Source organism: Haliotis rubra, unplaced genomic scaffold, assembly GCF_003918875.1.
Source record: "Haliotis rubra isolate DU_JTF1 unplaced genomic scaffold, ASM391887v1 Scf290, whole genome shotgun sequence".
Taxonomy (NCBI): Eukaryota; Metazoa; Mollusca; class Gastropoda; order Lepetellida; family Haliotidae; genus Haliotis; species Haliotis rubra.
This window is the reverse complement of record NW_025766958.1, coordinates 46316-61965: the sequence shown is the minus strand read 5'-3', so window position 1 is coordinate 61965 and position 15650 is coordinate 46316. Positions and strand designations below refer to the sequence as shown.

The following is a 15650-nucleotide window of genomic DNA, read 5'->3' as shown; positions in this document are numbered from 1 at the left end:
ACTCGAAATCGGGTAAAATATTCTAATATACCCCTGTTACAGCATTATTTAATTTTGAGGTTGGATGAATAGTATGGAATCATTGAAGTACTTTGTTTACATATACGTATTCTAATTCAAACAGGCAACTGTTATTGCGTTGCTGACAACTGGTCAGGCGATTTGTGTGACACGTGCAGTGAGACGTTTTATGGCCCCAACTGTTTTCCATACACAAATGTCCTGAACATCATCCCAAGCTCTGGCCCTGACACTGGAGGAACAGACGTGCACATCTGGGGACACAACTTCCCAGAGACAGACAACAATATCTTCTACTGTAGATTCGACTCCACAGTGGTCAATGGCACGCGCATGTCGAAGGGACATGTTATGTGTAGGAATCCTCAGCATGAAGCAGGCAGTATAATTGTGGAGATTTCTCCTGATGGGCTACATTTTACTCGAAATCAGGTAAATAGCTATTTCTGCATAAATGCAAGTGAGACGGAATTAGAGGGTCTTGTGTGAGAAATGTGGTTATTTGTCATGCTTAATCATCAAGGTTGATCGCTTTATATTCTGAGAATGAGATACCCGTGAAGATCTGGGTTAGATAGCTCTGACTTGGTTGATAGCTCTCATCGTATCTCAGTTGTGTCTCGTATCTCATGCTATTGATCACTGGATTGTCTGGTCCAGACTCAATTATTTACAGACATATAGCTAGAGTATTGATAAGTGCGACGATAAAAAACCCCAAACGAAACAAAACTAAGAACGAGATATGTCTAGTGACAGTATCTGCGATCGTACATTTGCAAGAAAGTACACAGTGAATGTTATGTAATGTTATCAACTCCTGTTCTCCAGACAGCATTTGCATACTATGAAGTTTGTCCACCTGGAGCCTGTGGGAAGACGGAAAGCCCTCCTCATGGCCACTGCCTCTATGGAGGATGCATATGTATCCTGCCCTGGTCAGGTCAGGACTGCAACGTCGAGCTGAAGGCACCGGTTATCTCCGTCTTTGAAAAGATGCAGGTTGCTGCTGAAGGAAATGAATATCAATTTCAATTAACACTCATTCAGGTAGGTTGTAATATTTTGCTTATCACAATACTTGTGGCGTCGTATTTGCCCATGTGTATGTAACAGCTACCTCCAGTGATTAGTAAAAATCTTCTTCCTTAAAGATGAAGTTATCGCATCTGTTGGTTCTGAACAATATTTAAGGACATCACATATTACCTGTAATGACAGGTTAACTACCACTGCCTCGTTATCTGTGCTCAATCAGCTGTGATATATAGAGCTGTTCGGATAATTTAAATCCCTATTTTGCTTTATTCCCATTGCTACCTGTTTCACCAGATACTTGAGAATGGTTATGTGCTTAAGTGAACTGACTCATAAAGATACACGTTAGAATGGATTTTCATGTTTGAAACCAATGCTTGTCGTATGAGGCGATTGATGGGATCGGATGGTCACACATGACATCGTATCCCAACTGCATACCAGCTACACTGCGGATGCAACATTTCTAGCATCTTAAAGAGTTTTTTTTTTCAAGTTCTCTGGTCTACCACATATTAAATCCCTTAAAACTAAATGCCTGAAGGCACTTGACTTGTTGAAAGTGGTTTCAAATTCTAAATGGGGAGAGGATCAAGCTACGTTCCTCCATCTATATCGATCATTGGTCCGTTCCAAACTTGATTATGGCTCCATCGTCTATGGTGGAGCCTGAAACAGCAACCTAAAACTATTTGATTCTGTACACCACCAAGGTCTAAGACTTTGCCTATGGTCCTTAAGAACCTCTCCTGTTGACAGTCTCTACCTTGAGGCTGATGAGCCATCTCTTACACAACGCCGTATAAAATTAACGTTACAGTATATAACAAAACTATATTCCAACGAGTCAAACCCTGCATATAACTGTGTCTTTAATCCACTACATGAAGATCTGTATAACAAAAGCCTTCTCTTGTTCCAACTCTTGGTGGATCATATCCGTCATATCCGTGATATGATGCAAAAGAAGTGGGACACCCAAGTAGGTATAAATATATTACATGAAATAAAACCATATATTGGTTACACCTATTTGGGTTGTCAATCCAGATTTGAAGAGGTCATTATGCGACGATGTCGCATTAGCCATACAAGGTATACTCATGAATATTTATTGAAAGGCGAAGATCCTCCGTTTTGTATCCCTTGTGATGAAAGGATCACAGTCAAGCATGTCTTGCTTGACTGTATTGAATATTCCATCACAAGGGATATCTATTTCACATCCAAAACTCTGAAGGATCTTTTTACTAATGTCAGTTCTCATTTAATTCTTGCATTTTAAAAAAAAATAGATTTGTTGAGTGATTTGTAAATAGATATATATTTTATTATTGGTAGTTTAGATTAGCAACTGAGATTGTTAGTGGCTGTATCCTCAAAGGGGGTTGAAGTATTGTAAAATTATTGTCCTCCTGAGAGGGTACGTAAGTCCCAAAGCATTTAGTCAATCTAAGTGTACCTGCTTTTTAATCGTAGAATAAGTGTGTTTTTCATTTATGGCTAGATTTCTCTTCTGTCGCCAATGGCTGAAGGGATGGTGTAAATCCAACTAGGGTCCATGCAGGTAGCAAAAGTAATGTAAGTCCCCATGGTTCCTAGTATGGTGGTCTCCCTTCAGTTGTTGGCGATCTATAGCCCATTTTTACATTGTATTGTCTTCTTTCATTGGAATATTTTAGCTTTGTTCGCTAGTTTTATATTGATAGCTGTGATTGTCTAGTATTTTTACTGTCCTTCGTCGGCAGGTTTTTATAATAACTATATATATTCTATTACAATGTCAAATGTTCTCGTCACGATATGGCTGAAATATTGCCGATGTGACGTTAAATATTAACTCACTCACTCACTCATGAATATTTGTTAAAAGGTGCAGATCCTCCGTTTTGCATCCCTTGTGATGAAAGAATCACGGTCAAGCATGTCTTGCTTGACTGTGTTGAATATTCCATCACAAGGGATAACTATTTTAAATCACGAACTATGAAGGATTTTTTTAATTGGATTTTTAAAGGAATTAGATTTGTTAACTGATTTGTAAATAGATAAATATTTCATGATTGGAAGTTTAAAAATTAATAACTCAGATTGTTAGTGGCTGTACCTTCAAGGGGTGGTTAAAGTATTGTAACATTATTGTCCTCCTGAGAGGGTACGCAAGTCCCAAAACTCTCAAAGTAAATTTCAAACTTACCAGGATTTTAAGCGTAGAATTTTGGTGATTTTTATTATGGCTAAAGTTTGACTACAATCGCCGGCTGCTGACGGGATGATGTAAATCCAACTAGGGTCCATGTAGGCAGCAAAGGTACTGTAAGTCCCCACGGTTCCTAGTATGGTAATCTATCTTTAGTTGTTGGCGACCTATAGCCCATTTTTATATTGTATTGTCTTCGTAAATGAAATAGTTTTACATGTTCACGCTAGTTTTAGACTACATCTAGTTATTTTACAGTCCTTCGATGACTGATTTTTAGTAACTTAAATGTATCGTTTATATAAAACATTTCTCGTCACTATATGGCTGTAATATTGCCGAGGTGACGTTAAATTTTAACTCACTCACTCACTCAAGTTCTCTGGACCGTGAAATACTGGAGTCATGAAATACCACTGGCAATATATAGAGTGGACTACAATTTACAGGGCAGTGCTCCAATTGATTGGTACATATATGGAGCCCCTTCTGGAATGACAATTGACCAAAAGACCGGGCTCATCTTCTGGGAGAGGACAGTAGCAAGTGTCCAGCCGTATATCATCAACGTCAGAGCATCCAACCGTATAGGCCGTACAGAGGTCCAGTGGTCACTGAAGGTCCAGCTGTCCTATAACATCACAATAGAGGATGTGACACCCAGCGGGGTTCTTCCTGTTCCGAAAACCATTCAAATCAGAGGAATGGTCACTTATTTTAGTGGAACCTCTCAATCTCTGATTGCTTTTGTGGATGTTAAGTGAGTTTTCATGTTTTCTTGTTTTGTGTTTTCATTGCTAGGAGCATCAGAGATAAAGTTCGCTCTGGAATTTGGCCTAATAATAGCGAGTCAGTGAATGTATTATCAAACCTAATGGTTAGATATGAATCTTCATATGTAGTGTACCTTACAATGAGAATTTTTTGTTGTTGTAATTTGTTTTGACGCAGTATAGTATTTTTCTTCTGTTAAGGGTACGAAATAAAGGCAGATTCACAACGATGCCCATTGTTACATCCCTGAGAAACAGGGAACGTTTTGAAGCAGTGTACTTCCCTAAAGCTGGTGACAGTGGACTTTTTGAAGTGGTAAAGTATACAACTATCCTTCAGTTGGTACACGTAACTGCGTTGAAGCATTCAATTAATGCGATACTTTTGCAAACAATGAGTGCTGACTGATGAAACGGTATTGGCGACCCTGCAGGCAGTGGTTTTTTTTTTATCTTATCTTACTAATTTTCTTTTGCTGCCGCTACTATAGGATGGCCGCCACCCATCCGATAATGGGTTCACTCCTCAGAAATCCTGGAGTGTGTTGGGGATGATGTGTGTACCAGGATATGTGAATAGACAAGCCTACTTGGACGCGGACGTGGTGGAGATGCGGGGTGTTTCTGTACTCAAGAATGATGGAGTCAATAGGATCAGTAATATCACAGCCAGAGTGAGTTGAAATAATGTTCTGTAGGGCTTTTAAGTACATATCTGTATGATAATAGGACATTTCATAGACATCGCCCGCATCTTTTGTCACCGAGTTCAGTGAAATTAACAACACAAGTCTATCCTAGATATAGTCATATTTTCTTCATTTGCTTTTTATTGAAACATTCATGTTGATATGTCAACTGTTCTGTTTCTGTGCTATTAGGTAGAAGGCATTGGTGGTCCATTAACATCTGTAGTTGTGAGAACTGGAAACAGACTTTCAAGCGATGGTTCTCAACATCTTATAGTAGTCTTGGACACAGATTCTGAAGTGTCCATAGATGTGATCCTCACAGTATCTCATCCTCTCCGTCCTCTCCGTGGTGTTATTGCTGTTGTGTTCAGTACACCCGATGGCACCACAGCCAGAGTTAGGATAGGATTGCAGCTGAATGTCAGAAAACCTGCTCTGATCCTCTCGCCATCATCTTTGTCAGATAGTGTGCCCAGAGGAACTCAGAAGACGTTCCAGGTAGGGGCCTTTGGAAATGAAAGTTATGTCTAATAAGATGGCTAACTTAACTATTTGATCTTTTCATGGGCACTAATGCTTACAGAACCTAATATACACAACCTAATATACACAACCAAAATAGTCTCAAGTTGTCGAATATCAGTAATGTCATGTCTGATACAAAATTGCAATTCCTGTCAACAGGTTAATATCAAGAACGAAGGCGAGGTCACCGCTAAATCACTCAGAGTAACATTACCTCCAGAACCAAGACTTACGATGTCTGCATACTCTACAACAACTACAACAGCTTCAGAAGACGGCCTTGACCTACACCCAAATGAGACGGCCATCTTGGTCCTGACAGTCACGACTGGCGCAACCGACAGTCTAGGCCAGTTTAGTGGTAGCGTAGCCCTGAACTCGGATCTCTCTTCTGCTAGTATCTCCTACAGATTCTATGTGACATCCCAGGAGAAATTAAACATCACAGTTCGGGTAGAAGATGAATACACATATTTCGCCTCTGACAAGCCCTTGGTGTCTGGAGCTGTGGTGACACTCCGAAATCCTAGAAGAAGATACTCGGAACAAAGAATAACCAGTAATCAAACAGGTATGTTGCTTTTCAAATATTCCTACGTAGACAAATATTATGGTACTGTTTTGGCCTAGTACAAATGATCCAGGTTGCTTTATTTCAGTGAAATGTATATCACGCATGGCAAAACGTGCTTGTTTTTAATTGTTTTACACAACAATCATGAAATTATGAAATCCCTGTTTGTACTATGAATTCTTACATACCATATATTGCTGACATTTTGTTTGATTTAAATGAAAACCACGACCAAACAGTTGTAGTTGTTTTTTTGCAAGGGCGATGAGGTAGCCTAGTGGTTAAAGCGTTCACTCGTTACGCCGAGGAACCGAGCTCCCGAGCTCGAATCCCCATATGCGTATAATATGTGAAGTCCTTTTCTAGTGTGTCCCGCCGTGGTATTGCCGGAGTATTTCTAAAAGCGTCGTAAAACCTTACTCACTCACTCTTTACTTGAAATTATTGTGCTGTTCTCTTCACAGAGTTTGTGGTTTTTGAGGATGTGCATGAAGATCGATACACGCTGACTGCTACCGCTCCTGGACATGGGTCCTACTCGGCTGTGATCATTGCTAAACCCTCAGACCCCTCCATCACCATCTTCCTGCAGAGAGTTGCTGTCAAGTACACCTGGACTGTTACCCCCACAACCTTTCAGGACAAATACATAGTCACTCTGGATTCTACCTTTGAAACACAGGTAAATTGTAAACACTAGTGCTTCTTGAAAGGAAAATAGTAATTTTTACCCGTTAGGTATTTACTCAACAGATTTGTTCATCATAGTAAATATCTTGCTGATGGTCATCTTACTGACTGGGTGATCTATAAACAGATTTAGTCATCATTGTAAATATCTTGTTGATGGTTATCTTACTCACTGGGTGTTTTCTCAACAGATATGTTCATCATTGTAAATATGTTGATTGTAGTCTTACTCTCTCGGTATACAAATACATATTCTCCTTGATAAGGCGTTTATTTATATCTCGGTGATGGCGTCATGTTTATGTGGCAATACATGGTTGATATGTGTCAAATCTATATGAATGATCTGTAAAGGTACCTATGCCCGTTGTCACCGTGGAGCCAGCCAGTCTGAGTCTGATTCCTTATGAGGAAGGAAAGAAAGATTTGATTAATTTCAACATCACCAATCACGGCCTGATCAGGGCAGACAATGTCAGGTTTGCTCTGCCAAGTCATCCAACAATGATCTTTACACAGGTGAGTATGTTGCTTACTATAACCACACATGCGTGTTGACACCATTTCCTGTGTCCCCTAACCTCATATTTCTGGAATATTGCTAAGAATATTAGTGTAACAATAAATATATTCTCTGTTATAAACTTCTTATTAAGTAAAAGGTGGAAGGATTTGCATGCATGTTAGGATGCATACCTTAGCCCCTGCCCTTCATTTAAAGTCCAAACAGCTGGCTTTACTACGGAATTAAAACATTCCTGGGTCCCACTTTGAAGCATTCTAAATATTGTAAGGATTATTAAATTCGGGAACCCTTTTGGCGATCATGTATACTAAGGGTAAACACACAATAACATGATTAAAATTTAAGTGGAATGCAAATAACCAACATGATGCACCCGTCATTAAAAGCTATACATGCTCGTAACCTTGGACTCAATTCAAATATTATTTTAGATAAAATATGTAAAAGCATGGTTGCATGTTGAAACATAAAAGCTGATCAATCACTTACAGACTGATCCTCTGGTAGAACGTAATCTCAGTGATATAAGCACTGATTGAAAATGTGTGAGTTTGTGCAATCAGCAATGAACTATTTAAATAATTACCAAGTCTCTATGCGTAAATGGTGTAATAACATTTGTCTGTATCATCCTCACAGACAATAGATCCGATAGGAGACGTAGCAGCAAACACAAGCATCATTGTTCCAGTCTTGGTTAAACTTAAGCCCCGAGTGAAGAGGAACCTAGGCACATCGGCATGTGGTTTGAAAATGCTTTACGATTACTTTTGTGGTGGTACAAGAACTGGAGGCCAGGACATCACTCTGACAAGGACGTATCCAGGACGGCCTCCCTTGCCATGTGGAGTTGGAGGTGGACGTGGAGGTGGACGTGGAGGTGGAGGTTTAAGTGTAGCAGGAGGTTATGTTGGAATATCAGGTAAGGTGCTTACAGATGTCATGTATTATGTATTTATCAGTGTTCCGTGCTTGCATATTTGTCTGCAGTTCAAAACACAAACAATGTTCATGTAAAGAATTTGGTTTCAGGTACTGGTGGTGGTGGTGGTGATGGTTCATCTCCATCAAGTTCAGTTGTTGTCTACAATCCCGTGACTCCCCTCACCTGTAACTGTGCTGGGACAATCATCCCATGTCTTGTGGGTTTGCTTCCAAGTGGTGGATGCCCGGGAGCAGTGTTAGGTGTCGCTGGTGCCAGTAGCTTCTGGGGATATGTAAAAGCAGTTTATGACATTGTTGCTGAATGCTTCGTCTGTCCCATTTGTTCTGTGATTAATAAGGTTCTGAAGTGGAAGAATATTGCTCAGTAAGTTAAAAATATACTACCAACAATAAGTATGGGAACACCCTGATCTCAAAGTACAACAAAGTCCGTTGAATTTGTAGAGTCGTGTTATTACAAGGGTAAACAGAACAACAGTTATTCTTGAAACATAATGCATTTAGTGAATGCAACTAAAGTATGACCAAAGCAAGAGGATAGGGATCATAATTGAAAGTCACAGTATCAATAGTGAGTGTGTCCTCCACGTTGATTGATGCACTCTGTACACCTGCGTCGCATGGACCTTATACAGGTGCGTAGGGAAGCTTGTGGAATCGCCTGCCATTCCATCTGGAGCCACTGTACCGTACCTGACGATTCGGTGCCATGCCATGATTGTCTCTAACACGTCTTCCCAGAATGTCCAAAGATGCTCAATTGGAGCCAAATCCGACGAATACGCCCGCCATTGCATTACATTCACTTGATTCTGTTGCAGAAAGTCTCTAACGACACGAGCACGATGTGATCTGGCATTATCCTCTTGCAGCTGTGCTCAAAGACCTAATGTTCTTCAAAGCTGGAAGAACAAGAGGACGCAAAATCTCGTCCCGATAACTTACGTCAGTCAATTTGTCCTGAACATGGTACAGAGGCGAGTGGTGGTGCAAGGTGAAACCTCCACAAACCATCACAGAACCACTATCAAATCGGTTGCTTTCCCGTACAGTGGCATCATGGTAACATTCTCCACGCCGCCTCAATACCCTAACTCTCCCATCATTGTGCTCAAAACAGAATCGGGACTCGTCAGTGAAGATGACTCTGGGTCATTGTCAGATTCCATCTGAAATGTGCTCTGGCCCACTCTAGTCTTACAGCTCGATGATGTGGACGGAGAAAGGGGTGTACAGCTTGACGACGTGACCTTAGAGTAGCAGCTCTGAGACGGTTCCTGACGGTTCCAAAGGGCTTGGAGCACAAGATATCGGTCACTTGCCCTTGATGTTAATCTTGGTATTCCAGAGTGAGGTCTGTCCTGTACTCTACCATTGGCCCGGAACCTTTCCCCCTAGTCTGTAAAGGACAGAGGGAGACACGAGCAACACGTCTTATGGAATCACCATCCTGTAACGATGCAATGGCCCTGCTTCTGTCGTTGGCACTTAAGAGTCTGTCCTGTGGCATGGTGAAGAAGTTGTGAGGCTTCAATACTGTCTGTAGCTTCTTTTAAAGGAAAAGTTGCCACAAGCTACATCGGAAGTCTGTCTTCCACATGCACTAGGCTGTTGTGTTTGGGAGTTTCAGCACCCTTCCTTTTCGACAGTGATTCATTAAACTCAAATTCAACGAATATTGAATCAGTTGTTTTACTGCATGTTCAAACATGTCGTTTAAAGTGCTCATTAAGCACAAAAAGTTGCATTTACCTCAGAGCATAAATGACTTCACCACGTTTAAAGTTATGTATCACTATTAAATTTTAGGGTGTTCCCATATTTTTGTTGTAGTATACATATATTGTAGTTCAAATATGTAATATGTATGATGACTTTGTGTATTGTTTATTCAGAGGTTTATGTTGAGAGTAAATGGGCGTGATTGTTGTGCATCTGCAATATTTAAGACATATCTCTGGTTTTGGAGTACGTTTCTGTATTTGAACATGAACAAATCTTGACCTATGTTTTTGTACTTTACGATCATGAAAAACAATTGTTTAAAAGGGTTTTTGTATTTGGAAAACTCAACAAAACTTTCCTATGTATATTATAATTCTCATCATGCCTTTTTTTAAACGTGACGGTTTTTATAGCTAGCATATGATCAACCGTTCGTAGATGCGAATCTCAACTTCGACCTGTTAATGATTTGTAGGAATACAGCCATTTGCTCGTGAATTCTTAAAATGAGTTAATATCTATATTCATCAACACATACAGTTAGGCATCTCTGATATGAAAACATGTATAAATGATCAAATTAGTGTTAAACCCAATCCATTTGCTCTCTTTAGGTGCATACACGATATACTCAAAAACTGTAGCTCAAACCGACGTCGACGTTCTACAAATGGGGAGATCATCCAAGGAGTGGTGAACAGAAACCTTGCCCTCAGGAACTACATGATAATGCTGGAGGAAGTCTATGGAGGACAGGAAATGTAAGTCATAACTTCCTTCAGCAGTCCATGGTTGTCAAAAGAGGCGACTCAGGGCATCGGGTGGTCAGACTCGCTGACTTGGTCATCATCCCAATGGCGTATATTGATGCTCATGATGCTGTTCACTGGATTGTCTGGTCCAGACACTATTGTTTACAGAAAGTCGCCATGCAGAAGGGATTTGGGAGAGTGCGGCGTTCAACAAAGAAACAAACACAGTAAATCATAAAAATTAATTGCAAAAACATTGGGCGCTTATTTACATGTATACATAATAACTACCCCGCCAGTGGTGTCCAACAATCATGCAATTAACATTGATGTATTCATGCAATATTCATGCAGGAGTTTCAAGATACTTCTGTTTCCAGGTTCCGTGTCCATGACAACAGTTGGATGTCTTCCTTCAACCTAGCCCTGGCTGATGATAGTGCAGGAGGAAGTTCTCTCTCCTCCAGTGAGATTGCATCCATTGTTGCTACAATGAACTCCACGCAGGGGGCTATCGTAGAGAAGTTCCTGCTCAGGTGGAACAAAACGATGACAGCTTGGGAGGACGGAACACTCACTTCCCTTGGTCCTAAAGACAATGTCATTGCATATAATGTCATCATGTCGAAATTTCAGCAATTTAAGACAGACACAGAAAATGCCAAACAAGTACGTCCAAAAGCTCTTCATTGACTCTATTTGCAAGTAGATCTTCCTTCGCCGGTTCAAATGTTGTTTCAGCTACTACAATTATCATGTTAACCATGAAAGAACGAGTGTAGTACCTCTTTTATATTCATTCACGTGTATTTTAGACGTTTTCATGTGGATTGGATAGTTTGAGAGACACGCTGTCATATTGTTTCACTCATGTGATAAAATGGAATAACGCCTTCCATGTGACTTATCAAACGCTGTCAGCTTATAAAATCAAATCGATAACTCGACCCACCCGCCTCATTTGTACCCTGCTTTTGTCACGGTAGAATGGAAATGAACACATAGGACCTTCAATGTAAGGGTTCCTATGGAAGAATCGCGTTGGAATTGCTGAACAATCCTCTTGGTCAAATACATACACTTGTCATGTTTTATCATTCCAGAGAGGATTTGACTCCATATTTGATGACTTTGGAAATGCAGTCAATGCATACCAAGATAGAGTAAAGAAGGTGAATACATGACAAGACTAATAATTTATTACAGTTCGTCACAACGTTAGTATTATGTCTTAAAACGTCATTTCACAACGTTACAGCATATGTACGTGGATATATATATCATCGTTTCTGGAACGTTGATGCGACGTGAACTCTCCCGATAATCGTAAGAACAAGAGTGACATCAAATTATTCGTAATTTCTGCAGAAAGCGTAGTGCATTATATACCTACGATGTTATACATGGTGATTAATATCCCATAAATATACTGAAGTTAAAGTAACGTCATTTTCATTCTTACTGACAACGGTAATATCGTTGTGACAACGCAGATGGGAGTCCTCAGAATAACGTTGTGACAGCGTGAAATTGTTAGCTGGGCAATGCCCATGTCAGCCTTAACAGTTTAACGCTTGCTTATTTGAGAAACAGTTCCATCCAAGATCAGCCTGGATACGTATTTCTAAATACATAGTCTGACTGTTGCTAGTAAGAGGTACAGGATTGCTCATGTATTTATTGGAAACAACCGGAAAAACATATTCCACACACGTAATAGTTGAAGTGGATACTTTTAGATCAGGCTGATATTGTACTTGTTTGAAAGTCCATGTAATCTTTTTGGTCAGGGTGGGAGCGATGATGGAGTGTGTGCCAAGGTTCGAGTACGCATCGTGCAAGAGCTGGTCCTCACCCGAGATGCTTTCACTGCTCGTTTAGAGATAGAAAATGGTGAACAATCAGCCTTGAATAGCATTCGGGTTACCGTAAACATAAGGGCAACATATGGCGCTGGAACATCAGCCAGTGACAAGTTTTCAGTTGGTAAGTATTTAAGTCAGACACGTTCAACTCAATATCGAGTAATCTGTCAAAGAAAAAGAAAGGCATGCAACCCTGTCTTCATTTTGAATAGGATTCAGGTTTGAGCACGAATTGTGAACACTTTGTATGATGTTCCTTCTTTTCCAAAGGAACCCCAACTTTGGTGGGTCTTACTGGAGTTGATGGTAAAGGCAGGCTGGAGACAGACGTGTCAGGTACAGCAGAATGGCTGATCATCCCCTACTCAACAGCAGCAGTCAAGGAAGACACCCTCTATGATGTCGGCGGGACTCTTTCCTACACAGTTGATGGCTCCAACTTCTCCATCCCTCTCCTGCCAGACACTATCACAGTTAAACCAAATCCCAGCCTCACCGTCAACTACTTCCAGGAGAAATACGTCCAGGGTGATGACCCGATGACTTCAAACGTGACGGAGCCAGTTGTTCCTTTCACACTGGCAGTCATGGTTACCAATGAAGCCTACGGTGTAGCCCGCCAGCTGAAGATAACCTCCGCACAGCCAGAGATCATTGAAAATGAAAAGGGATTGTTGGTCACTTTCAAGATAATTGGAGCGCAGCTGGATGGAAATCCTGTCAGCCCTTCTCTGTCTATAGACTTTGGAGATATTGAGTCCTTCGAGACCAAGACTGCTCGCTGGTTTCTAACATCAAGTCTAATGGGAACATTTTACAACTACACAGCTACGTTTGAGAACATAAACCCCCCTGGGTGATCCTCAGTTATCCATAATGGAAGACCTTGGATATCACGAGTTGGTCCATCTGGTGAGACTCGAGTCTACAAATGACACAAAAGATGACTTTCTGGTTAATGATATCATAGATGAGGATGAAATGCCTGATGCAGTTTTTGACAGTTCAAATGGACTTTATTCGATTCCAGTGAGTTCATCTAATGTTACGGCCTTCAGTTTACGAAGAACCGAGACTGTTAGAACCAGGACGTATACTTACGTAGGCCTGACTGTTATGATGTCAAGGCGTCCCTCCACATTCTATGCCTACACTCGCCTGGTGAACAACGTGACAAGAGACAGTGTGACTGAAACACTCCTGCAGGTTACCAGAGGTGATGGGAAGGATGTTATGGTAGGACCTAATGCCTGGCAGACATCCCACTACCATGATAAGTTTTATTTACATATATTTGACCACTACAAGAACATTACTGAATCAACCAATATCTCTTATTCACTGGTTTTTGGGCCAAAAAAATATGTACAAGCCGATATTTACTGAGGGTATTTACGAGATATTCGTTACATTTGGTCAGCTACCCGGTCCCATTCTTGCAGTTAAAGCAACAGATAAAGATGTCAACACGCAAGTGCGCTACAGTCTTGATATATCATCTGTGTTTGCTATAGATGAACTGTCTGGAGAAGTCCGAAGCATTGAACCCCTCACATATATGCTGTATGAATTGACTGTGACAGTAACTGATGATGGCATCCCCTCCTTGAGTAGTTCAGCAAAGGTTGTGGTGAGGGTTGGAGACTACAGCAGGTCGTCATCCACCTCAAGACAAAATTCAGTTTCAACTTCTACTGACGAATCTTCAGTAACAGGAATTTCAATCGGGACATCCACTTCCCAGGTTTCAGGAGAGACATCTGCTGTGACTGTACCGGTTAGCGTTTCAACCACCTCGCCGCCCAATGCGTCACCCACCACGTCACCCGTCACGTCAAACACCACGTCACCCACCAGCCTTACAGCTGTGTCCACAGCAGCAGCTTCTGGTACGAACAACACAATTGCTGCAGATACAACCTCTCCAACTATAGACATGGTTTCATCATCCACGTTCATCGACTCATCAACAGGTTCTGGTCTTACCAGCTCAGATGCTTCAAACTCGAGTTCTGTTCCCACTCCCACTGGTACTACCGTATCAACATCCAGGGCAACAAACAACCTGTCCCGAGTTTGGACTTTGGTTGTAGCGGGAATAATGATGTATACAACATACATATCATTGTGAACATTCGATTTGTCCCTTTTGTATTTCATATTCGGGGGGAGCATGTGAACATCCATATTAAATCTGAGCATCTTTTTTATGTTTCTTCTAAAGACACTAGATTTGTATGATGAACCTTTAAGACAAAGATTGCCGCCCTAGCATACTTGTGTTCATAGAATGTCGACACTACTATTGTCTTAGGATCAGGTTCCCTTGTAGTTGTAGCTGCAAATGTTTCTTTGTATACAAAGACTGTATAATAGTCACATAATGACATGCACCACCATCAATAATAATCAGATTATATAGAGAATTCTATAACATCTCAAGAAACAGGCATTTGATATATAGAAGAGTTATATCACATGGACTTTCTTATCCTGCTATAAAATAAGTAAGTCACGTCATTTTAGGCAAGATATTATATATTTAGACACACATTTGCTTTACTTATATTGCTTTAAGATGAACATATATAAGAATCTCGAGCTTTTCGTATTCATAACTAACCACAGCTGAGCGACGACTGTAGGTAAATTATCCTTAAAACAGCAGTACGTCAACCTTCACTACATAACAGTTTGACTGTCAGTTTGGATTTCCTTGTGTTATTACTCTCATATACACTTTACAAGCCTTTACTGGACATGTTTACTACCCTGTACGGCTTGAGACAGATTTTATACGTATATTTTTTATATTTTATTAAGGATAATAATGTATATACTTAGCAGGATTCTACGTGAACTCATCGTGGTTTTGTAAGAACTTAATCGCGGTGGAGGTTTAGGATGTTACATTGTATGAATTCTTACTGTAATATTATCGGTTTTATGTATTTTCTCAAAATGCACAGAAGACATAATTTCATTGTATAATAATTCATATTAAATGAAAACAATCATTGCTTTGACTCATGATGTATTATATAAATAAATGCTTTTTAGAAAACTCCATCCGACTGTGTCAGTGAATGTAATGTTGACCAGGGCGGACATCGGCATTATTCCCCAGCAAATTAACAAATATCTTTTATCATTTTAAAAATCAAATATCATTAATCAACATTTGAACCTTACATATGTATGTATGGTAACTTGCGATATTAGTTTGTTTGCTGTTTAACGCCCTACTTGACAATATTCAAGCTGTATGAAGGCGGTCTGTAACTATCTGAACCTGACAATCCAGTGATTAAAATCATCGATGTA

At 40.3% G+C, this 15650-nt stretch overlaps 1 protein-coding gene across 3 annotated transcripts in view; it reads left to right on the top strand.

Moving 5' to 3' along the window:
* Positions 1 to 14532, top strand: part of LOC124281912 — a 139929-nt gene extending 125397 nt beyond the window's left edge. For all 3 annotated transcript variants that reach the window (XM_046717912.1, XM_046717913.1, XM_046717911.1), the window contains 16 exons: positions 125 to 453; positions 853 to 1071; positions 3709 to 4019; positions 4234 to 4348; positions 4524 to 4706; positions 4914 to 5222; positions 5409 to 5820; positions 6288 to 6505; positions 6868 to 7032; positions 7679 to 7961; positions 8072 to 8348; positions 10324 to 10470; positions 10842 to 11130; positions 11565 to 11633; positions 12252 to 12447; positions 12597 to 14532. In XM_046717912.1, the coding sequence (XP_046573868.1) occupies positions 125 to 453; positions 853 to 1071; positions 3709 to 4019; positions 4234 to 4348; positions 4524 to 4706; positions 4914 to 5222; positions 5409 to 5820; positions 6288 to 6505; positions 6868 to 7032; positions 7679 to 7961; positions 8072 to 8348; positions 10324 to 10470; positions 10842 to 11130; positions 11565 to 11633; positions 12252 to 12447; positions 12597 to 13186 (4112 nt within the window). In that variant the 3' untranslated portion in view covers positions 13187 to 14532. The remainder of the gene's footprint in view (positions 1 to 124; positions 454 to 852; positions 1072 to 3708; positions 4020 to 4233; positions 4349 to 4523; positions 4707 to 4913; positions 5223 to 5408; positions 5821 to 6287; positions 6506 to 6867; positions 7033 to 7678; positions 7962 to 8071; positions 8349 to 10323; positions 10471 to 10841; positions 11131 to 11564; positions 11634 to 12251; positions 12448 to 12596) is intronic.
* Positions 14533 to 15650: the final 1118 nt, after the last annotated feature.